A 24,224-nucleotide genomic window follows, 5' to 3' on the forward strand; every position below is an offset into this window, starting at 1 on the left:
TTTTTGGGTGAGTAACTAATACACCATACATGTTTCTTGTTCGTTTAAACAATATTAAAGACACCGTTAGCGTTTTTATTCATCCAGGCTATAACAAAATGTAAAATCTTTTCTCGAGATATGTATTCTAAAATTCTACTGATTCTACTGAGTAGTAAGGCTGTTTTCTTATTCAACATATTTGCTCATACGTAAACGGTGCTCCATGCTATTTAAGATTCGGTACGTTCGAATTCCTACTTGCAGATCAAACAATGTCAACCTTGAAAAGGCGGCAGGTACTCCAGTGCAAGCCAGTTTCATAAATCATAGCTTAAACACGCCTGCACTGCTTGATGGTGAGTAATTGGCGGTTAATGATAATTATTACAGAAGGCTCTTTAGTCGATCCCCTGCAGCGCGATGCAACCATCGCGGTGGCTTCGTGCGCTGCGAAACGATGGAGGTATCAACAAACGTGAGCAGCAGCAACAACAGCGACATCGTAACGATGGGACCCCATTAGACGACGCATAATGATTGTCGTTCTCTGCACCGGTCGTTTAGAATTCAAATTATATCTATAAGTAGAACGCGAAACGCACCGCGCATGATGGTACACATACACTGTACGCAATAGCTGACGACGTTTATTGCGATTGCGAACCCTAATTAGCTCCCTTTTGCGCTGACCGAGAGAGATAGAGAAGCGCTTGTGCGGTGTGCCTTACAAGGTGTTAAATGCACTGCCATCGGTCAGAGCAGCCCTTGTGTGCATGCATAACCAAACGAACAGCACAACGAATTGACACGCGGTTGATGATTTACTGCGTGGTGACATGCATCGAAGCAGACCTTTCCGCAGATCGATGCGCATGCTTGTGGTTGCTGCAGCGATCAGGTTTTCCACTTTTGCGGCATCGGATGTAGTTTTGAAAACTCTTTCCGCTTTAAATTCCATAAAAATTGGACGCTTTTAACAACCATTGAAGGACAACTTACATGATCACCATAATTCACTTGATGCAATCAGCCACAAAAAGACGATTAATTCGAACAATAAAATGTATGGTAAAAGTAGCAACCATTGCAACCAGAGACTGTACCATGTTTAAGATCGTTTCGATAAGCAGTGTAATGTTAAAATGTGACACAGAAAAAAATCGAACGAATGATTGCCAGATGACAAGCGAACAATGTTGAACTATTGCATAATTTCAGTTGCTGCTGCTAGTTGTACTGTCAGGTCGAATGGATCAATGCAATTAGAATGCACCCGTGCCCGAGATCCACAATACGAACCACGATTGTTTCCCTTACTCGCCCCCAAAGAGGCTGCCACACGAGACGGGCTGAGTGTTCCATAAAATGAAGAAGCACGCAATGCGAGTATCTGAGAAGTACATAAATTGCCGTCAATACGTTAATCCATCTTGATAACGCAAAAAAAAACAAGCTTTCCGATCACATCCGGGACGAACCAGGAGAACGGAATGCATTGAAACTGAATTGCAAATAAAGGTACTTTACATACTATGAGAGTGTTGCGGTACAATGGGAAAGATTGTTCAGCAAATGTTCGTCTCTTGATCGTATATTTGTCATACGTACATGCGGCAGAAGGGGCTTATGACTTTTCACGATCGAATGTGAACTTTGAACCCTTCGTAGGAATGCGAATAAATTAAAAAAAAGTTCACAGATGTCGGCGATTACTGTCAGTGTGGATGATTTACATCAAATAATTGGCAACTGTACTGGTTTGCAAAATTGCCAACCAACATAATTCAAGAATTGGTAAATGTTCAAAATAATAAACTGGTTAAAGACCAAAGTGCAATGAAAGAAATATGTTTCTGATATTTAAAATTTATTTTCCAAACAAACTACACGATCACGCTTTAAACCATCGACACAACCAGGTTGAATTATGACATATCTTATCGAAGAAAATTGTATACTATAGTAAATGTCAGTTGGTAATGTCACAAAAGTACTGACGGGATTAAAAATGTAATACTCGTTATAATCTACTAAGGTGTAAAATATCTGATTTTGAAATAATTTTACGATATTTCTGATGATTCACATCACTTTATATACAAACCAAAAACCACAAAAACCTTTCAGTAAATATTGTCCATAGAGAAGAGAATTTCGTGTTTTGTACAATTTTGATGGGTGAGAAATTTACGCCTTATTGCCTGTTTTTAAAGGTTTCTGTTTTATAAATCATAAACATTTATGTTATTCTACTTTCAAAATTATTCACCAACAAACTCGTCGAAAAGCGAATAAAAACAGACAATCATCGTGTGAGTTTGTTAGAGCTGGTGCCCGTGTATGTGAGGTCAGCGCAGGCATAATCGCAACAATGGCATCGCAATTGTAGCTTGTACTCCCGTTGACGTACAAACAGTCACCACTTTAGCTTCCATTTCGCTTCGATTAATGTCACTTTGAGCTAATTGCATTATTTGCCGTAATCGAACCGACAGCCCGGCGGAACGATAATCCTTGCGCTGGCGGGATGGAGCGGGTTAGTGTGCATTACGGCGAACCAGAAAGGTGGCCAAAATCGAACTCGAACTGAAATGAAACGAGCAAGGTGGAACACTTACCGGCGGCACCGACGGTGGCTGGTATCGTAAAGTGCAAGGCCAACAGGCAGGCCGACCATAGCAGCCCGACTGCTGCAGGTCGGTCGAGGGTCCTCATGGTGATAACTCCTGCTTCAGTTCGGCTGGACTGCGGGGACTGCTCTCATTGAACGAACATTTGCTCTTGCTCACTGTTGCTCATAGGGCAGCATCGATTTCGACTGGCGTTTATTTGTGTTCCACTATCGCGTATCGCGTCACTTCAGTTGGCTTCTGTTTTATTCTTTTGTTTTTCGCGCAAACCCCTCGACAAATTACGACCGATGGTCGGTACAATTCGGGTCGGGGGTTTTTTTTTTTGTTTTCACAACACAAGGCCCGGACAATGAATATCGGCGCACCAAAAGGAAGCCGCAACTTTCCTCACTTGTGGTCGAATTATTTTTCTGCACACTCTTCCTTTCACTTTTAACACATCGGCAGTGATGATGGCTACCGGAGACGTCGCTGAACACACTTATCACGCACTGAATTTTATCGGCTCTGTTGCCGACAATATTTGCACCAATACTACTCTAAGCCGCTAGTATCACCACCGCTATCCACGGTAGCACGCTTTTTACGACGCCTACGGCCCCTTGTTGCCAACGAAGGCTAGCGAAGTGAAACAGAGACACACGGGGTTAAATTCAATTCAATCGAGTATCGAGACACTTTGAAATAGAAAGTGAGTAATTTGGTCGTAAAGAGTATCACGTGGTTTCGATGATTTATTCGCAACTGTCGCAACCTTCACTTAGCGAAACACACAAAGGGGGACACTTTAAAATGATACCGATAAGTACGAGGCACCAAATAGCTGTTAGCCGATCATGTGCAAATGAGGATTGATGTGTGTGTGTGTGTGTGATTCGTCATTCGACAAAAATGATTACAACTACAGTGAACCCTCTCTTATTTGACACCTCTCCAATTTGAAAAACCTCTCTTATTTGAACATTTTGCACAGTCCCTTGATTTCCAGTACATTTTTGTTCCTCTAATTTGGAAAACCTCTGAAATCTGTGTCCCTCTTATTTGTGTATGGTGTTGCCATGGTTATTGAAAGATGTATGCTCAAATTGGCGATTCTGTTCGCAGTTTCCCATAGCAACGGTTAAGGCTGCATACTAAATGTTCTGTCTCTTTCTTGTCTTGTATGGACCTTTCATTCACTTTCAACCTCTGTAATTTGAAAACCCCTCTTATTTGACAGTCCCATCGCCTCTCAAATAAGAGAGGGTTCACTGTACATCAAACAGTAAAGCTAAGCCTCATTTTACAAGGACGAATTAAGAATTGTTCATTGAAATTACTTCTTTCTAATTTCAAAGGATTCGTTTAATACTTGAAACACATTTTTCACCACTTACAAATAATATTACAATCAATATACAATTTCACTAAAACTAAACTCTGCTCTAATACCCACACTGCCCAAACCGTGCGATAGGAAAGTCAAAACCCGTCCGTGTGTGCGTCTTTTGGTGGTCAAACACTACGCATTCCTAGATTTCGAGTGAACACCGATTTGAGCCTGTGTATCGTGTCGATGAGGACCAAGGGTAAGTGAGAGGAAAATCGCCACCACGGCACGAGGGGCAGCAACCGGGGGCGACAGGTGCTGGTCGGACTAGACGACGCACAATTTATATCAAGGCCGATTGCCGATGACACGTTTTGGAACACCTTTGGCGTTTTGCGATAAAAAAGGAGGAAAGCAACAACATGAAAAATTCCGTAGTTTGTGTGTGTGTCTTTTTTTTAAATATCGTGTATTGCACTACAGTTCACGACGGCAGCGGAGTACCTGTAAGAGAGAAGATGTAAAAGAAAATAATTAATATAAATGCAGAGTAATTTTATGAGTGGATATATAAAAATAAAGTGTACAAATAATCAATAAACAATTATATAAATTGAATAAAAAGAGTTAAAGAAAAAATTTTAAACAATTTTGAACAATTCCCGCTTATAATACTTCCATCGAATGCTACCACTGTTTGACCGTAACTGTAACGCCGTTACACACCTGCGGCGTTATTTTCTAATCACCGAGGTCACTAGAGGAAATTAAAGCCTAACCACGGTTCACTGAATATCCGCGGGGCTGTCGCAAAAATAATAAATCCTCCAACGTTGCTTGTCCTTTATTTTCAACAGCACACTGAGGCCCTGAGGCCATTAAGCCGTGACAGAGCCCATCGTTTCATTTGAAGTGCTAATTTTTTAAACCCGAACTTCCTTTTTTGTCACAAGCCGCATCAAACTGGCTTTCTACAAGTCACCCATTTTTATTAGACGCAGGTAGGGGGGGGGGGGTTTGTTGTTTTTTTTTGATTTACAGTGTTGATTTTTTGTAGAAATGATCATTGAAGGCACATTCATTGAAGAGGAGGCGTTACATACCAGTTCGATGAGGATGAGGATAAAACCTGCGCATGAGCTTCAGCGAAATTGACATGTATAATTGCGAACAGTACCACAATTACCTGCGGTGAGGATGCACTTGCGATTGGAGGCATTGGAAGCTCATAAACAACAGGATGGTCTGTGCGCGTTGGATCCTTAGCATGGCCATGTGTCGAGGTTTATGCCATGGGGTGGAATGAGGCAATGTTGGCTTGGTGCAAGTTCAAGTGCCATTAGTAACACACTTTGAACACGTTTTCCGTTTGACAGCTCTATTGCGCAACAAGTAAGATGAATAATGTCTTATTGAGGTCTTTTTTGTTCAAATAATCAAATGATTGCAATATTTAATAGAGGGAATGAAAAAGCTCATCTTATGGTTACACTTCAAACATGCCTATCGGCTATCGACATCATCGATATGCTTTTGTGATTATAAGTAGCTAAATTATTTATGACGAAAGCATAATTCACCCTTTTCAGGCCGGTTTGAGAGCTTTGAGTCAAATATCAAGATGTAAAACCAGTTGATTATGATAATCGCAGCACGAAATTATGCATCGATGACGTGCTACATCTAGCTCAATTAATTAGCCACCAGTGTGATAAGCAATGATAGTGTCACATCAAATAGCTCTGCTCATTAATCGAATATTTTTGTTTACTTACTTAAGGTGTAGACATTTTTGCAGTGCTAAAAGTAACAGTCTGGACAGAGATTATATCCTTTCTTGTTAATTAAATTAAATTATTAAATTTCAATATTTTTTAATGTGATGGTCGCATCCAAATTGGGTAAAATTGTGTTCATTTTAATTATTTTAAATATTTCTTTTTTCGTTTTTTAATTAATTAATTTTTGGTTTTTTGTCAATTATTTTCATAAATATATTTTTTCATATTATTATACGGCCGAAACCGTTCCTTCAGAATTTTAAAAATATAAACATTCATAATCATATAATCTTATACAAATGAAGTTAAAAAAGTAAAGATATTTTGCTTCACCAAAGGAAAGCATGCATAGCACGAAAAAGATGCACCAGCGATGTGGGACGATGGAGAAGGCACGCGATTGCAATTTATTGCAATGGTCTGTCACGCAAATTGTGTGTAGGTGAACAACTCTATAGACGACTGGCTGGCTGTGATATCTTAGGATGGAGGAGTCGCTCTTGGATAAAATTCAATCACCTGGCGAGACGGACACTGCACATACGACGCACTACGTTCGATAAGTGTTTCGTTCATCTATTCGAAGGTTCGTCGCTTATTGCCTTGTGAGTCAATGCGAGAAACGTCAAGTGGTTTTGTGGTACCAAGTGTCAGGCTCGTGCTGAGTAGAGCAGCTCACCCTCGATGACTAATAATCCAGAAATGTGTGTGTGCCCCTTTTGCAGCATCTGTATTGGTGAATCGATCGATTGTGTGTTCATTTGCGTTTGAATATGGCGTACCTTGAGGTAGGATTGCGCATTAAATTGTAACAAAACTAATAGTAAAGATATTTGAAGTAACAGAGTATTTTTCATGACTACAAAACTACTTAAAAAAATGACAAATACAGTTGCAAAGAAGTGATCCAATTAATTACACTGCTTGGTACCATATTTATGTATGCAATAAATCGGCCACGTTGGGTGAACATTTATGAGAAATTCATCGCCTTTACCGTATCGGTGGGCTTGAAAGCAACGCCACGCCAATGGAGAGAAGAAAAAACAAACCGTACAAAGCGGGCCTAGTGCCAAGGTCTGGGATGTGATTGTTATCCGCACTGAAGGCTCTCTTTCGAACCATGTAAACAGCCCACAAAAACAAAAAACCGACCCATCGTAAACAGCTCCGGGGGCAATCATAATCCACTAAAAATGGCAAAAATAAATAAATAAATAAAAAAGGCAAACAATGCAGCAAATGGTACTAGTCTTGGGTAACGATCGGGTTAAGAAATGTTTCTTAATTGTAAACTTTGCCCAGAGATTTTAAGACATGCATACAATTTAGCGAGAGTGTCATATTTATAGATACATCCACAACACAGTTAAATATTACCTTCTAAACCGCTCTTTACAAATTTGCAATAATTTCTGGCTCTTAACACCGATATTTTGAAATAAAGCAGAGTATAACAAATACTAGCCAATTATGAGTTTTTTTTTTAACTTTGAAAAGAGTTTCTTTGTATTTTTTATTCTCCTACTAACTTTCCTCTAACTCAATGATGTTATATCAATAGCAATCAATCAACATCAATAACGAGATTCGTTAACGATCGATATTTCATGAACTGCTGCACCTTTGGCGAATGTGAAGGTATGAATCACTTGTCATCAAAAATAAACGAGCGTGTCTAACCGGATCTATTCAATATAGCACAAATAAAAACGTCCTTGCGCACAGTTTCGGCCACTACACGTTCAATTTCCAAAGATCTGCTGCAAACGATACTATGACACATTTCGTTTAGCAATCATTTAATATCAGGGCAACGTGTCAGCTGCATTGTGGGGTTAAAAAATCGAATCCGTTTCGCACAGCAGATCAATCGGATTATGTCTGTCTGTCTGCTTTTCAGATGCTAAAACTATGCAGGACAATACAATGCATAAAATTCCTGCTTTCCATGTGCGAAGGTGTATCCTTGAAGACTGCAATGCTCAGACTTTTGAATAACTTCAAACGTTTGCTTTGAAAGAAGTGAATAAAAGAGTGTACAAATAAGAAAACCAACAAAGTTTGTACCGAAACACATTACACAACATGATGAAAATTGCGGCCCCACTGTGCACTGGGCATGTAGGTATTGCATTTCGATCGTCAAGCAGATAAGGAGCTAAATAGTTCGTTTAGTTACGTTACCCCTATTGCACGATTTTTCATTCCATTTACCCTCTCGGGATTTAATTCCCCGCAGCTCTGTACGTCCAAATGAAAACCTTCAACTGACTCATTTGGCTGGCAATTACATTTTTCTTGAACTTTATGGTGGAATGGTGGTATTGTCGTCTGTTTTGCAGGAGTTCCTCTCTCAACTAGTCACGCATATATTTTTTTTACTGGGGTGCACCAGTGCACTAATGCACCTGCTGTAATGCGCAGTTCCCGCGCGGAAAGCGCCTCCTGTCAATACAATCAATTCCGAGGACAGTTGGGCTTCGATAAAACAAGTGTCCGAGCAAAGTGTGCCGCTGGTGGGCGATAAAATACATCGAAAATTACCACAGCACTTAATCGCGGTTCAATGAAAACTAATTTACATGCATTAGGCTACGGGTGCGTAAGCGTAAGTTGACAGCCCACACAAGCCAAGAAGAACCAAGTTTTCTGTCCGCCATGCATTAGACTCGGAATCTTACCATTAGCTAAACAAAAAAAACGAGGTCACCGGTGCAGGTGCCTTCCGAAAAGAAGCTACCATTCCTCTAATTGATAGTGCTACAGGTGAAATAATTCACGGACAATCACGAAAGCTTAACGGAACAGAAGATGTGGTGCTAATCTAGCGCACAGCTCGTCCTAATCGCTCGACAAGCAACCAATTTTGCTTGGTAGACGCGTGAGGCGACCTTCTGCGCTTGTTTTTTTCATGGTTGCCGAACCAGCCACTTGATCGCTCGCATGCGACACGTCGACGCGGTAGTGGCAATTCACTTTCAAAAAACCACATTCACGTTCCGTTTCGCACACGTTTTGCTCGGTGCCCGCTTTCGCATACTATGCGTATGGGGTAGAGAGTACACTGTACCAACACAACGCGACCGTACGCGTAAGCGCGCTTACTCGAACCGCTCGCGCGACTCGTGAGTGGTGCCTGGCGTCTTAGTTAGGACCGGTGGGGAGCTTGTGGCACTCCCACGGAGCAACTCGTTTGGTAGGTTGTTGAAGTGTATCTGTGTGCTGTGCTTCGGTCGACAAGGTGGTGTGCGAGATTCAGTATAAGAAATGTGAGCTTCACAGCTGACTTTCATCAGGAAACGGCATGGACGGCATGTGTGATAGCAACTGCTAACCACGCTGTTACAGTTTGTTCGTGATGTGAATCACAATTTTGAGGGTGAAGACAAGCACTTTCGATTAAACAAACATTGACGATGATCATTTTCATTCAAAGGGGGATGCACGCCATGCTAAGGACATGTGAGTCAAATTACACTTGTTGATTATTTTCTTATATTGATTGCTAGCAAATTAGATCTTAGTTTGTATGATCAGAAATATTTTAGTAGAATACTATTGCAAAGGAAACTATCTCTTGTTCTGTCCTATAAAAAATGCTGATCTATGTATTTTATATGAAAATAATTCCTCTTGTTAACGGGGATTCACGCTTATCCGTTCGTTGAAGTCTTTCATTGCTTTGTGTCAAAAAATAGACCATACGCGCGAAAAAATTCTCTCGCAGTTTACTTCCTGCTGATCGTAAAACTCTCTTTAAAATTCTCTCATTTGGCATTTTCTTAGCTCACAGATCGAGAGCACCGCTAAAGCTCACAAGAAATGAGCTCCAGCTGAGTGCAACATCACTTTCAGTTTCATTTTTCTGATGCATTTTGTATGCTTTCCTTCATCCATCCCAACGTTAACAAACAGCAACGGTGGAGGAAAACTCTCGCTGCAAAAAGATCTTCGTACCAGCTTCGGCGAGCGAGCAAGAGAGACGGTATGCAAGGGCAGCAAATGTTACCGTGCTGTACGGCAAGGGACTTGATCTTCGGTATGCTGCTGCCATCGGGCGCACCAGACCAGACGCACAGGCAACAATCGACCGCACCACAGCAGGCTTTTGCAATTCATCATTGTTTCATCATCATTCCGAAGGTAGCGGCGACCCAAGGCGAAGAAGGTAACGTTTGAGGGGATTAAACCTCCGTGGTTCATCGTTTTGCGAGCTTTTTTCCGTTTCTTGGCGTCGCACACACCGGCACTCGGTCAGTCGCGTGTTCATTGAGCGACCTAAAGATGAAAAGTGGAAGGAAAATCCAACAGCGGTGTGCAAGTGTGTGTGTGAGCTTGGCAAAGGCATCACTACGCAACGAGAGGAAACATGAGGGCAATGGAATCCGCCAGAATCGCTACACTATGGAAGAAGCCAGCAGCCAACTGCCCGGGTGGCTTCGTTCGTTAATTATTGCACATACATACATATACTCACATTGCGTTGCGCTTTATCTCCGGTCGTATTGCCCATTATGTAACTCGGCTTCTTTGTGCCTTGGTGGTGTCGCACGGTGTTGTGCTAGGTGACGATCTCCACGAAAGATGCGAAGCGGTGCATGAAGGTGGAGGAAATTCTTTAACCACAAACGGACGACCTCCACAGCCACGTTCTCAACCTCAATGCCCGAGGTGTCGGGGAGGGCGGTTAAGCGGTGTTGTTGGTGATGAGTTTTCATTAACTTCCATTATCGGTGTGCGCATGTACGATCAGCTCGCGTCTGCTTAATCAAGCTAAAGTGTGCCACCAGCACAGCGGCACCCTCGTCGTCATCGCGACGAAACAAACGACTTGAACGCCGGGTACGGCTACAAACCCTAACCACCCCTAACGCGCACAGCCAAACAGGGAAAAGCGTTCAGTGTGCATGGACTGGTGCTACTTGGCTGCTTTGGTGTTAGTAACGCGGTGCGGGAATGTTTTCACTTTTCAGTGCCAGTAGCATAGTAAGCTATGCCACACGCATACGATATATGAACATGTTTTGTCTCCCTCTCTCTCTCCTTCATTCGTTCGCTCCCGATTTAGGCTGACTATCTTGACTCTTGCAAACGATTCAACTTAGGATGGGGGTTTTCATGCCTCAGCAATACGCACAACTTCTAAGACTACGTTTTGCAATTTTAATATTATTATCTGTTTCTTGTATCGTTATAGAGTGCAATCACAAAGCAATAGAGACAAAAAGAAAAAAAAAATGAATTTCGAATCCGATCACGAAACGAGTAACTTTCGAAAGCTTCCAATGGTGGTGCACAGTCCAAACAAGATCTTACGACCGACTATCACTATATACGGGCAGAAAACGAGACAGAGTATGATACAAAACCAACATCCTCACCTACCAAAAGCAATGCAAAATGGTGATTACTTATGAGATTTTTTTTTGACTTGACATTCAAAACATCGTCTCGAATTGGTTCGTTAAAAATGAGGAACTGTAAACTCGAACCGTTTGTCTTTTAATTTCAGTCGCGGAAATCGATTCGAGCCCGCAACCAAGCACTTGAAATTGTGCCCCCGGGGGCTGAACGATGGGTAACGGGAAAATAACAAAAAACATAAGAAACGAGCACAAGGCAAATAAATGGCACTCTTCTACACAATACACACCACTGCACACTCACACATACACTTATATATACACACTTAAGGGTTGGAGATGTCCGCTGCATGCGTCTCCTCCCGGGCGCGGAGGGTAAGGATGCAAAGGAATGGAGCTGGAGAGGCCACTATGACAAGACAGTCACAGTCATACGCTGGTAATCACCCGAAAACCACCCCTAAAACCTCGTCTCGACACAGCCACTTAGGCCCCGGTCGCTGCACGTTCGATCGATGCAAAGCTGAACGAAACCACGAAAACGAGTATACGACGACAAAAACACCCCAAATCCGTCCCAGCCGAGAGACCCACCAATACAAGCACGTACAGACGAAAGGAGGGCGGGTGTGCGGGACGCACGCTTTTGTCGAGTTTCGCGGCCAGAAAGTCTAAGAAAAGCGAAAGCACAACCGAACGGACCGAGATGTAAACGAAGACTTCGGTGTAGCGTTGGTGATCTCGCTGGTTTTAGGGGCTGGTTTTCGCATCGCGCGCTCAACTCAACGATCGCGTTCACCCACGGAGAGACGGAGAGAATGAAGTGCGTGAGACTCGCTTTCGCGAAACGCGCGAGTACTTAGGAGGTTCGCTAAGTCTCTTACTGCACTCACACATACACGTATGAATTCCAGCGGATTAGCCAGATAGTCAAGAAATAGAAACATAAAAAATACTTTAGCCGGTAAAGGTATCTCATTTCGTCGAAAGAGAGAGAGAGAGAGAGAGAGAGAGAGAGAGAGAGAGAGAGAGAGAGAGAGAGAGAACTCCCATGCAACGATCGATGAGTTTCTTCCAACTAAATCGATGCATATTTAGCTACATCTTAGTATATTAGCATATAAGCATTAAGAAATTGATCATTATCGATTATGTTTTCAAATTAAACATTACCTATTTCTTGCCTTTCGGCCACTGCTACAAGGCAATCGGTTAATGAGGTGCAACCTAAAGCTCAATAGTTACTTATACGGTGTGCATTAGTTTGTCACTTAATTGTACGCCTTTGGGCAGTGGCTGTGCCGCATAAGCATTGTTGAGTTTGCACTAAGCAGTTGTAGTTAGACAAGCAAACTACTGTTCAACACACTGCTCCTGCTCACGGTGTTTATATAGCCCGGCAGCATCCGCCAGACAGCTTGACGGTTGTTAGCGCTTACTCATAAGCACATCTTTATCTATGCTTTAGTAGTCAATTTTTTACTTTAGTAAAGATTTATTTTTCATATGCTTTGCTATGTGTAAATGCTTACAGCTCGACTTTGTTCGATCTTATAGAGTATTTTATAGTTTTCTTGGATGTATTAGCCCTGCGACAAAACCTCATCCTGGCCGTTTCTGCGATTCTTACAATAACTTTAAACTGTTGATATTACAATTGCTATTCACGTCTCAATTTATATAGCTTAAGGGCTACTGCAACTTAAATCAACTACTAATATTCCTGAATGTGATGGCAACTTGTTAATATTCTTGTTTTTTTGCGTGTTTGATGCAACAAACGAAGGAAAATACAAAGAACACATTTTTCCACAACATAGCGTGGGATTTTTTAAAATAAAGCTTACACATAGGTGTTTAAGGGAACGGAAATTCATGCGCTCTATAACAGCACACTTATCGAAACCAGTTAAATGTTTTTTTTTAAACAGTCAACTCAAAAGCTCAAAACATTACTTCATATCATTCTGATTCAACTGTCAGTCCATCTTAGTTAAACCTTGTAATAAAGAATTTGAATTTGATATACATATCAATAAAAACATTCTCTTTTCAACACACAGAATTGGGAAAATTTAAATTTTACAGAAACGTTTCTTACTGTTCTTCATTTAATCATATAAAGCTGGGTAATCTTTTCGAGTATAAGAGATGCCATGAGCCTTCTCGAGATGTCGTATGCCTTGTTGTTGTTGTCGTACAAACAAGACATAATGATGGGGCCATGAAGACCTAAGAACGCATTAAAGCCATTTAAGAATAAACGACTTTTCTGGGTTTTTTATATGAATGTCTCAAAGCTATCTCACAGTAAACGAAATTAGTTTCGATAATGACAGCACAATATAAAACTAATACAGTATATGTCCGCTAAGGTGTATCAACTGACAGGCGCATAAAAAAGAGAGAAAACACTGTGCATGTACTGTTTTCATTGCCATCTGTTGTGGAATTGTAAGTATTAAATATATTTTAATTGATAACTGCTATCGATTATGCCAATTTTGACCATTTCAAAATAAAATTTTTACATCTGCATTTGCGTAAAGTGGCATCTCCTTCATATGCTTTCTCTTTTCGCATTAATATACCCTTTTGTTCGTTTCCTGATGGTTAACATTTGACGTTTAAATGATTTATAACAAAGATACATTCCGGTTACCAAACGTCTAGTTAAAAAGCACTTCAATAAAAAAAAAAAACACCAAGTTCGTAGTGAACACATACCATATTAGGATTCAATCATTCGTATTTCGAAACACCGGTATTTGCTGCGATGTCTAACAGTCCAAATTTTGTAGAAAGTAAACGATAAAAAAGAAACAATCATATAATTCAAATATTCAGATTACGATATATCCGAATGAATTATCAAAAATCATATTCAAGGGATTGGTATAAGAAACGTTGAACGCTATAGAAACAAAGCGATTAAAAGAGCATTCCGCGATGCAAACGATTCTGCCAATAGTTTAAAGGTATTGAAAGGTAAACAAATCCCTAATTAAAAAAATAAAATTAAAGGGCTAGAGGAATAAAACAACACATAGTCTTGAAGATATAAACTAGCATTTTGAACACTCGCAAGCATTTCCTATAATAGTATAGCTTATCTAAACCGCAGCAGTCTGATAATGTTTGGTATAAGGAGCAGATTTACCTTTTTTTGCTGCAATAAAAGTATATATCATTAATGAAAGAAATTCAGCCCTTCTGTTTGTGGTTCGTACTTTCCTGTTATGTATAGGATTTTGTTTTTCTTTTTACGTTAGAGTAATTATTTGTTTTACATGAGAACATTCTTAACACTAAATGACATTCTTTTCAAGCGAAATTGCATCCCCCATCTACTCACTCATTCATAGCAAGCACCCTGCAAAACCATTCACACACCACGTTCATTCATTTGCTAACAGCAAACTATCTCCAAACATTCCATTGTACACTCGAGGCGCAAGTTCGCTCTACTTTGCTCTCGACCCACGCTGTGATAGAATTTGGTATTACGCACTACACCTAAATCTTACTAGGTATTTGGTTCTTTAGCTTTCATATCACTAAATGTAACTTCCTCCTGCATTTCATTTCCGGCTTTGCCACGGTTACTGCTGACTTTGTACCGTCGATGTTGCTGGGCTGACGGTTTGGGGGTGGTTTTCCCCAGATCGTCCACTCTTACAATATCACCTAAACTGAGCTTCTTTGGTAAAGGCTGCGAGTGTGCAACGATGCCGTACGGTCGCAGATGATAGATCAAATAGTCTAGCACGTACATTTGATTCGGGGACACGTAGTGGAAAGAGATTGCATTATCCGAACAGCATTCGAGACCCTGGAGGAAAGCGAAATCAGTAAACAATATTAGCGACCGGTTCGCTGCACGATATTGCGTTTTTTGTTGTTGTTGCATACCTCATCCGGCTTGTAGTATGTGTATTTTAAATACCAAAAGTCTTTGTCCACGTGATTTGGGATAAGATGGTGCTCAGGTACAAATGGGAAAAATCTTCCCCGTCCGACCGTATCCCTTGAATCACCGGCCAACACTTTCACTGCTTCCATGCATTTTCCCAACTCCACGTCCTCCGCACCGTCACTATCTTGCCGACACAAGGGGCTGGGAATGGCATCTTCGACAAAGCGTTTCACCGCCTCCTTGCTTAGCACATATCCCGCTCCACCGGACATGTAACCTTGCTTTACGAACGGTTTAAAGCGGCACCCAAAATAGATCGGGTGAGACGGCGAGTACGAGTAAAGCATGTAACGCAAATTTTCCACGACCACGTACCTGGAAATGAAACCAACGTGTTAGTGTTAGTAATCGCAGTTGTTGTCTATCTCGAAATATGCCTTACGTGTCATCGTCTGCCTTCATGAACCAATCAGCGTCGTCCAGATGGTTCTGATAAATATACTTGAAAGCTTCTTTCGTTTTCGCCCACAGATTATTGCGACCTTCGCTCACAGGCAACGCGACGGAGTCTATGAGGGGATCTGTGGAAAGTGTGAAACAGAATTAGTAAATATTTGAACAATACGATTCCATCGCAAAAAAACCCATACCTTCTACGGAACTCATGAAAAGTACTTTGTTACACCGACCAGCCCACGTGCGTTTCACGTGTAACGCTTTCGATTTGTGATTGCTCGGATTGGTCATCACCCAACACAGGACGCGCACTTCCCGATGCAACTGTTGCGCAATGGATGCATTTTCGTGCGCGTGCGCTTCTTCGTGGGCTGCATGCTGTCCAACATCCTGCTCAGGGCCGGAGGCTCCACGCAATTCGTTCCCGGTGTGCGGGTCACTTACGATCGACGGTGGCTCGCGCTGACGATAACTCTCGGGCATCCATGGTTGGCGTAAAGTTGTAGATGATATAAAGGTGGCAAACATAAAGCCCAGTACAGTGCCAAACAGTAACGTAATGAATGTTCGAGGATGACTGCCATTTCGTGGACCTGAAATACAACAGAGTTGAATGTTACATATGTATCTTATTGTTACCTGTTTTATTTATTTTTATTTTTTAATGTTTCTAACCCAAGAGAGGCACGTTCATCTGCATTTCAAGATTGACTAACTTAGCACGGAGATTGAGTTTGAGTGGTTTCAAACGAAGAAGCACAGAGCTCAAGCACAAACCACTTTTTGGGAAACAGCTGTGTAACTGCTATGCATAATGTGCTTTTCGTTCCATTGTTTGTTAAGAATGTTTTACCCCACCAACGTAAACACACGCTCTTGCAAATATATGAGGCAATGTTCGTTTGAAGGTAGCAGCTAAGGTTTACAAAACATTCTGCCGTTCGTTCTGTCAACGACGCATAAACTTATGAGAGCCATGTGGCTTGACACAATATGAAAAAAAAAATGCCAGATTTTATTGGGGCACATTTCTAAAGCTTCAAATACCACCATGACCTGACGGCGCAGTGGCGAGTAGAATGTTGCCACGTGATAACCACTGGTTTGGATCGAAATCTATCAACGAAAGTGTAGCCAAGAACGTGACGAAACATAACATTTTGTTTGTTTTGTCTTTGGTGAGGGGATTGTGTGTTTTTTTTTTCATTCATTCAATTCATTTATACGGCAAAACACGATCGAGACGTGCTGCATGATCAATAAAGACCATAACACGACAAAAATGAGTCTAAAGATATCATCAATTTTAATGAATCACTCTCCTGCTCTTATTTTTTAATTTTTCAAAAACTTTCATCCACGCACAGACTAGTCTTTCGACTAACGATCATTCCATTAGTAATTCTAGATAGTAAAACACAAAATATATTTAAGTCTAGAAGATGAACAGTTAAAAATGAGTATAATTAAATATAGGAGCTTTAGGCGTGAAAGAAAATGAACATTATTGTTTTCAATAACAAACTATTTAATAGCAGCTTACAATGTAATGTTTGGACTGTGTTGTAGTGTTCTATACCTTTATCTTAGAAAACTATGTAGTTTTTTAAAGCAAATTGTAGCTGTCGTCTTTTTGTTTTACGACTATCTATATATGAACAATAGACGGGCCTGTGATAAATGTACTCTATCCTACAATATGTATAAAAATAAGATACATACCCAAATCAGGAATTTTCATTGCGTTGAATGATGTTTTCTGTTCCAATGGTATCCAATGGTATCAGGGTGCTATGTTACGTTTTTATCAGTGCACTAGTATGGATTGAGATTCTTATGACCATAACCATTTGCCGTAACTTTGGATATAACTATTCAGCACAGCTGTTACTGCCAATGAGTGTAGCTTAATTTCATTATAATATCAAACGAGTATTCCTTAGGTTACACATTTACCACTGTGATGATTCGTTTTTGATGCTTTTATAGAACGGTCATACGGCTCCGATATTTAGCACAACATTAAAGCACAACAACGAAGGTCGGTCGGCGATCCGATAGCGTATTGTTCGCATGTGTATTGGTTGATGAAAATCTAAATGAGCTCGCTCGGCCTACTGGTCATTATCATTTGCAAACACCACCGATTTGTCGCTATTTTACCCGTTTATTTCACTATTTGCTCGTAGACTTCCGGCAAATTTGTTTCCGTCCGACAGTAATCGTGATAGTATGGATGTTAGCCAGCACTCCTGGAAATGAGATATAAGCGACAGATTAAATATCGATCGGTGTTAAAACAACCAGTATCGTTTGCGTCCACAAAACAAAAAAAAGTACTGCCCTCATGGTGAAACTACACTACAAAATGAATGCAAGCGTAGATCAACGACACCGCGAACAACCAAAAAATACTAGTTACAGATGCACTAGCGCACCAGATCGCAAACGCTCGTTTATATGTAAATTAAATAATTCCTGCTTGTACTAGCTCTTCTGTTCTCTTGATGATGCGTACTCGAGCTGGTATTTGCTTAGGGTTGAAATAAACCAAATTACAAACATGCTAATTTATGCAGGTCAAGCTTTGTTCACAAATAATGGACCGGACAGAACGTTACGGTTCCGTGTGTTACAGCGTTCACGAGCACATATGCAACAAGAGATAATTATTGTTACAAAAATACATTGGTTGACTGATCTAACTGGACTGAAAATAGAATATCGTCTCCTATTTTATAAATTCTTTTTTTGCAGTTTTTGCCACCAAATATGAAAAAAACACTCTAAGAACTCTCACAACACAACTTAAACCATCGAATGAGTTCAAATATTAGTATCATGGTACATATATGAAACTCAGATCAATCTAAAACTCAATCGGCTCTCCCGTAGGTATAGGACGGGCATAATTATACATTCCTTACCGGCTTTTGGGGATGACTAACGTACAACAATTATTTGAATTACAGTAATCATACAAACACTCAACGCACTTCAAAAGACTTCATTGGGCAAGCGTCTACGATAAGACATTTCTGCAAAAGTAATTAAATAATAATGCTCGCAATTTAGGAGGAAACGGCTTTGATGTGAAACCCATGTTTCGGCGATAAAAGTAATGGTAGTTGCAACACAAAGCGTTGTTTTGCTGTCGAATCTCTTATCAGGCCGTTTCTATGTGCTATTTACTCAAATGAATCAGGGAGGAATATGCAATATGCGTTGTATAAATTTACATTTCTTCGCCCTACACATACGCCTTCCATAGGGGAGGTGAAATCACAAAATGTTGTAAGAAGTGTGTGTTCCGAAATGATAAAATCGCATGAAATGAATACTACCGGAAACGACAATATGGATGCGTCTGTATCTTCTTTCAAGCATCATCAATTTGGATCAATAAAGGCTAATTGAGAATCTAGGGGATTAGAAAGACCCAAACACAGGCCCTGAGGCAGTGACGCTAGGATACGAAGAAAGACTGGAGAAAGGCCACCACTTCATTCACCATACTCACCGGCTAGCAGCACTGAACAACTCAGTTAGTTGCGTGCATCTTTCGGAAGAATCCTACAAGCCAGCAATGGTCCATGCACACAGGAAGCTGGAAAGTGATAAGCCGAATCGCGATGTGACTAGCAATGTTGTTGCCCATGCATTTGCCGTATGCTTTGCATGTTGCGGTGTACTCCCTCACTTTACACAGCGTAAGATAACCATCGGTAGGGCCCTGTTTAGAATGAGATTCTGCGAGATTCACAACTCAACTACGGCAATTTGTTTCCGGACGCCCCTATCGAGAAAAGTCCGCACACCGCGGCTAGCAAAAACACAAAACACAGCTTGGACTCTTTCGATTGCAAAAAAGGCACCAACAAAAGCAATCTACAGCTGTCAAGCGAATCGCGTACAGTCTGTTCCCGGGTTATGCGGTTCTCGACTCGGAGATACGCCGTTTTCTAAATTTGACGGATCAAATGTATATCAAATCAGTAAAATATGCTTAAGAATTGTCCAATGCAGTAAAAATTACATTTTTGGTAATTAAATTTAGATGAAAAAACGTGAAAAACGAATAACGCGGATTCCTCGGGAACGCATAAACTGCGTATATCGGGAACAGACTGTAATTGACAGAGGCACGTGTTTAGGTTACCTAGGGTTAAGGAGTGGAGAACGTATGCCCTTGTCACAGCATCAACAGAGATTGAAGTATTTTTACAATTTGCGGCCGTTTCTAGAAATCTATGAATGAAACAATTTGTTTTACGGTTATTACTTGAATAAGCATTTAATCTTGAATAAACTTGAATAAGGAGAAATAATCAAATATGGTTGAATTGTTGGACGGCAATTTTACTGTAGTAGTTTTTTTAATCAAATATTTTTCGTGTGCTTAAGTAAAAGTTTATCAATAATTTGAAGCATCAGTTTTCATGCAATATTATTTAAAGTTGAATGAAAATTTTTAGCAACACATTTTTGTTGTGGCTCACGAAATAACGTCACGCACACCACTAAACATGATCAGCTGTCAAAAAGCGTCGGCTTTGCGAAATAAAAAGAAAAAAAAAGTTAAATGAAGCTGTGAAACAAGATCGTGCTCCACTGTGCTGTGTCGAAGGGAGAAGAAAATCGAATGTTTTTCGAGAAAATTCATGTTCCACAAGTGTACAGAACGACACTGTGAATGATTAGATACGTTTTATGTGTGCATGTTACCGGCAAGAACGACTGCAATCGTTGTAAAGTTTTGGCTTTCTGTGCTTGAGACATTTGTAGTTTCCTCTTGTTAGGTTTTTGTTGTGTTAGTGGGTTCGTGGTTTGAAAATTACGTGTATTGTGCCTGTGTGTGCGTGTGTTTATTGTGCGTACGGAAGAAGACGCGTTTGGCGGGATCCAAAAAGGTGCTTTCGACACGAGATCTACAAACGGAAGCTTTTACCATCTGCAATCAAGGGGTGCTTCTAGGCAGGTTCATCTCCACGGCAACCGAGATCATGTCGCTGCGCGGATTCAGAAAGCCTGCACAGAACGGGAATGCCGATGGGAATGAAGCTGGAGGTATGTTAAGCAGGGGATGGTCAGATAATTGATGCAGTAAAACAAACGATTGTAATCTGTTAATGCTTTGGCGAAGAATACACACCTTAGTACGACAGCCGAGAGCGTCATCTAAGTTTAATCTGCCGGCTCCAATTTTGGATGTATTATGCCGCTGCGGAGCTAATGCGCAACATATTACCTTACCTGCTAAAATGTTTATGTTTGTTTTGATAAATGAAAGCAGTTTTAATCGAATGTTTTGCTGTCATTTACCCTGCCATACCCGACCCCAATTAGCACTCTTTTACAAATTATTTACATATTTGCTGCGAATAAATATGACTCACAATATGGCTTCATTCATTTCAGATGGAAAGCTTTCCCTCATCCCGGGAAGAAAGCGCATTCAGATGATGGGAGATAGTGATAGCGAGAGTGATGCATCAACTACCCCGATTAAACCAGTACCGATCCCGGTTGTTGGTGCTGTAAAAGAGAATGGTGCTACCAAGTCACCAGCAGCACTTACGATTAAGGAAAAGGAGCTGCGACTTCAAAAGGTAAGGCAGGCCTGCATGGAGGTCGATGCAATGCTGCTACAATCCTCGTTGGTATCCAATGAGTGGGATGTTGACAAAGCGATAGAAGAACTGAAAAAGACTGCCGTCAAACGAAAAATCATCGTGAGCCCATCGCCGGTAAAGCCGGCGACCGCCGAAACGGCGACTAATGGGAAGGAAAAAAATCAGCAACAAGCGAAGAAGAGACGTGTGCAGGAACCGAACAGGAGCGATGACGAAAGCGACGTAGACTCGGACCGTCCTGCCGAGCAGGTGTTCGACAGCGATGAAGACAGTGATGGTCACGGAGGAAGCTACAGCCATGGGAAGCTGTCAAATGAGCGCAAAAATGTACTCGAATTCCTTAACACTGCCGGGTTGAACGAGATGATATGTGTGAAAACATTGTCAATGAAAAAGATCGAACTGTTGCTAGAACAGCGCCCTTTCAAGGATTGGTCGAATCTGGTGGACAAGCTGAAATCTCACCGATCGCTTCAAACGGATATATTGAACTACACGCAGGAGTATTTGACGCGACGTAAAAACATAGCGGCAATGATGAGCAAATGTAAAAAAATCACCAAAAAGCTTGAAGAGGCAATAGCGTCCGGCAGCGGCACGTTGGTGGAGCAGCCGAGAAACATAGCGGATGGATTCAAGTTAGCCGAGTATCAACTGGTTGGCTTGAACTGGCTCACGATCATGTATCGGCACAAAATGAATGCCATCCTGGCGGACGAGATGGGTCTCGGAAAGACGATCCAGATCATTGCGTTCCTCGCCTGGTTGAAGGAAAACAATCACCAGGAACGACCGAACCTGGTAGTGGTACCATCTTCCACGATGGACAACTGGGAGCAGGAGCTGGTCAAGTGGTGCCCCGAGCTAGTGATACTGAAGTACTATGGAAGCCAAGCCGAGCGACGCATGATACGAGTGGATTGGGCCAAGAATGGTATCAATGAGGTAGACGTCGTGCTAACCACGTATCACATGATGGGTGCCTCTGGCGAGGAGAAAAAAATGTGGCGCGTAACGCAGTTCGACTATGTGGTGTTCGACGAAGCACACATGCTGAAGAACGTTCACTCCCAGCGATACCAGAACCTGATACGTATCAATGCAAAGTATCGCATTTTGTTGACGGGCACTCCGCTGCAGAACAACTTGCTCGAGCTGATGTCGCTGCTATGTTTCGTGATGCCCAAGCTAATTGGCAGCAAGGTGGAGGATATCAAAACACTATTCCAGGGCAAAGTGGTACGGGTGAAGGAAAATATGTTTTTCTTTGGAATTTATGTTAACGTAGTAAATTTTTACCCCTTTCAGAAAACAAACAAAGGAGAAGGGGAGGAGGAACTGTCCTCGTTTGAGAAAAATCAAATTGATCGGGCAAAGTTAATTATGAAACCGTTTGTTCTTCGCCGTCTCAAAAAGGATGTGCTCGCGTTCTTGCCTCCCAAAAAGGAAGTTGTTGTAAGTGGTTGTTTTGAATAAGATTTACTTTTATTATATCCTTTCTTTTACTTCTGTCTTTCGATCATCGATGTTGTGTTCATTTTCTTGTGATTAATTGTACATAAATTGTATAAACATTACAGCTGAAAACCTCGATGATCGATTCACAGCAAGAAAAATATAATGAAATCGTCAACGAATACCAGAATGCAACAGGAAAAGTAAAGGATTATACCGAAATTAGCGGAATGTCCATCATGATGGATTTAAGGAAGCTTGCCAACCATCCTCTGCTGTTGAGGTAAGTGTTGAAAAGAGGTATTTTGAAATTTAAAAGCTATGTTCACCATCGATTCTTTTTACGCGCAGATACTACTATTCTGATGACGATGTACGCAATATTGCAAGAAAATTGGCAACTGATCCAGATTATAAAGGCACCAAAGAGGATGATATTTTCTATGACATTGCGTACCTGTCCGACTTTAAGCTGTACGAAATGAGAGATAAATATACGGTGAGTTGCGAAGCATTCCAGTGCCTTACTGTATCGGAAAACAATTTTCTATAGAAACATACAATTAAAACTCATTTTTGCCCCTTTTAGACATTGTACGATTTGCAGCTGCCAGAAAAGTTGATCACTTCTTCGGGTAAATTCCGACAGTTGGATGAGTTGCTGCCGAAGATGAAGGAAGAAGGGCATCGCGTACTGATCTTTAGCCAGTTTACCATGATGCTGGATATTATGGAACGATACCTAAAAATTCGTAAACATGGTTTCCTGAGGCTAGACGGTTCGACCGCCGTAACTGAGCGGCAGGAGCTGATCGATCAGTACACGCAAGATCCAGATCTTTTCATATTTCTGCTGTCCACCAAGGCGGGCGGATTGGGCATTAATTTGACCGCAGCGGACACTGTAATCATACATGACATTGACTTCAATCCGTACAACGACAAGCAGGCAGAGGATCGGGCCCATCGAATGGGTCAAAAGAAACCCGTTACGATTTATAAGCTGATATCGGAAGGAACGATCGAGGAAGGCATGCTAATGATTGCACAGCAGAAGCTGCAGCTGGAGAAGGATGTCACGGAGCAGGACGGTAAGTGTGGCATACCAGGGGCAGGGTGGAAGGTGTTTGCAATATATTTCCTCATTTAATCAACGTTTCCTCTTCTGACGCTTCGATCTCGCTTATAAAGGCAAAAACCCAATGGATGATCACAAATGCATGGTTGGCTTGTTGACGATGGCGCTCGGTTTGGACGAAAAGAAGGCCGAAACAATACTGAAGAACGAGTCTCCCATGAAGAAGCCGATGCAGGAAGAGTTTTAATTGCCAGCAGCTAACCGGAAGAAATATACTTACTTGGCATCGGTTTTACGTTAGCGTTACCTGAAATCCCCCGGAGCTGTGCGAAGGGGAAACAAGAACGACATGCGGCTACTAGGGCTGATTGTTAAACGTATCTCTCTTAGAATGAGAGCAAATCGTGTTGCTTGGCTAGATTATTGTGAGAAGCTCTAGCTGGTAGTTCTAGATGGACTTAATTTCTGAAGATTGCACATTTTTTTTATTATTATTATTATATTTATACGAGCTACGGCAGATGGAGCCCTGTGAAGCAGAGACATAATGTGTAGTTGATTAATGGAAGCAAATATATTTGTCCACTATTTGTTAAGAAAATGAAAAAGGCGAAA

At 41.3% G+C, this 24,224-nt stretch overlaps 3 protein-coding genes across 4 annotated transcripts in view; 1 reads left to right on the forward strand and 2 right to left on the reverse strand.

Moving 5' to 3' along the window:
- Positions 1 to 11,804, reverse strand: part of LOC120901491 (dual oxidase) — a 32,731-nt gene extending 20,927 nt beyond the window's left edge. Inside the window, exons 1-2 of one of the 2 annotated variants that reach the window (XM_040309475.1) lie at positions 11,666 to 11,804; positions 2,601 to 3,233 (exon numbers count right to left, since the gene is read on the reverse strand). In XM_040309475.1, coding sequence (XP_040165409.1) covers positions 2,601 to 2,697 — 97 coding nt within the window. In that variant the 5' untranslated portion in view covers positions 2,698 to 3,233; positions 11,666 to 11,804. The remainder of the gene's footprint in view (positions 1 to 2,600; positions 3,234 to 11,665) is intronic. The other variant, XM_040309474.1, reaches the window with a different exon arrangement.
- Positions 11,805 to 12,546: 742 nt separating this feature from the next.
- On the reverse strand, positions 12,547 to 19,327 carry LOC120902561 (glycoprotein-N-acetylgalactosamine 3-beta-galactosyltransferase 1-like). Its single transcript, XM_040311402.1, has 7 exons — positions 18,964 to 19,327; positions 17,400 to 17,695; positions 17,166 to 17,333; positions 15,638 to 16,036; positions 15,430 to 15,568; positions 14,984 to 15,362; positions 12,547 to 14,903 (listed from the first exon to the last, which is right to left on the reverse strand). Exons 3-7 carry the CDS (start codon positions 17,182 to 17,184, stop codon positions 14,598 to 14,600), a joined length of 1,242 nt encoding a protein of 413 aa, XP_040167336.1. The 5' UTR covers positions 17,185 to 17,333; positions 17,400 to 17,695; positions 18,964 to 19,327; the 3' UTR covers positions 12,547 to 14,597.
- Positions 19,328 to 19,998: 671 nt separating this feature from the next.
- LOC120902972 (SWI/SNF-related matrix-associated actin-dependent regulator of chromatin subfamily A containing DEAD/H box 1 homolog) lies at positions 19,999 to 24,224 on the forward strand. The gene is made up of 7 exons (XM_040312100.1): positions 19,999 to 20,510; positions 20,862 to 22,315; positions 22,385 to 22,531; positions 22,657 to 22,814; positions 22,883 to 23,030; positions 23,121 to 23,622; positions 23,723 to 24,224. The coding sequence occupies exons 1-7, from the start codon at positions 20,447 to 20,449 to the stop codon at positions 23,854 to 23,856; spliced, it is 2,607 nt and encodes an 868-aa protein (XP_040168034.1). The 5' UTR covers positions 19,999 to 20,446; the 3' UTR covers positions 23,857 to 24,224.

This window comes from Anopheles arabiensis, chromosome 3 (assembly GCF_016920715.1).
Source record: "Anopheles arabiensis isolate DONGOLA chromosome 3, AaraD3, whole genome shotgun sequence".
Classification (NCBI taxonomy): Eukaryota; Metazoa; Arthropoda; class Insecta; order Diptera; family Culicidae; genus Anopheles; species Anopheles arabiensis.

Excerpts from the sequence above, each read along its gene's own strand:
- LOC120902561 (XM_040311402.1), bottom strand. Across the intron at positions 15,363-15,429 it reads ATGAAGGCAGACGATGACAC|GTACGTGGTCGTGGAAAATT; the intron begins GTAAGGCATATT and ends TTTCATTTCCAG. Across the intron at positions 14,904-14,983 it reads CATACTACAAGCCGGATGAG|GGTCTCGAATGCTGTTCGGA; the intron begins GTATGCAACAAC and ends GCTTTCCTCCAG.
- LOC120902972 (XM_040312100.1), top strand. The coding sequence starts at position 20,447 with ATGTCGCTGCGCGGATTCAGAAAGCCTGCACAGAACGGGAATGCCGAT. Across the intron at positions 23,031-23,120 it reads AAATGAGAGATAAATATACG|ACATTGTACGATTTGCAGCT; the intron begins GTGAGTTGCGAA and ends TGCCCCTTTTAG. Across the intron at positions 23,623-23,722 it reads GGATGTCACGGAGCAGGACG|GCAAAAACCCAATGGATGAT; the intron begins GTAAGTGTGGCA and ends TCGCTTATAAAG.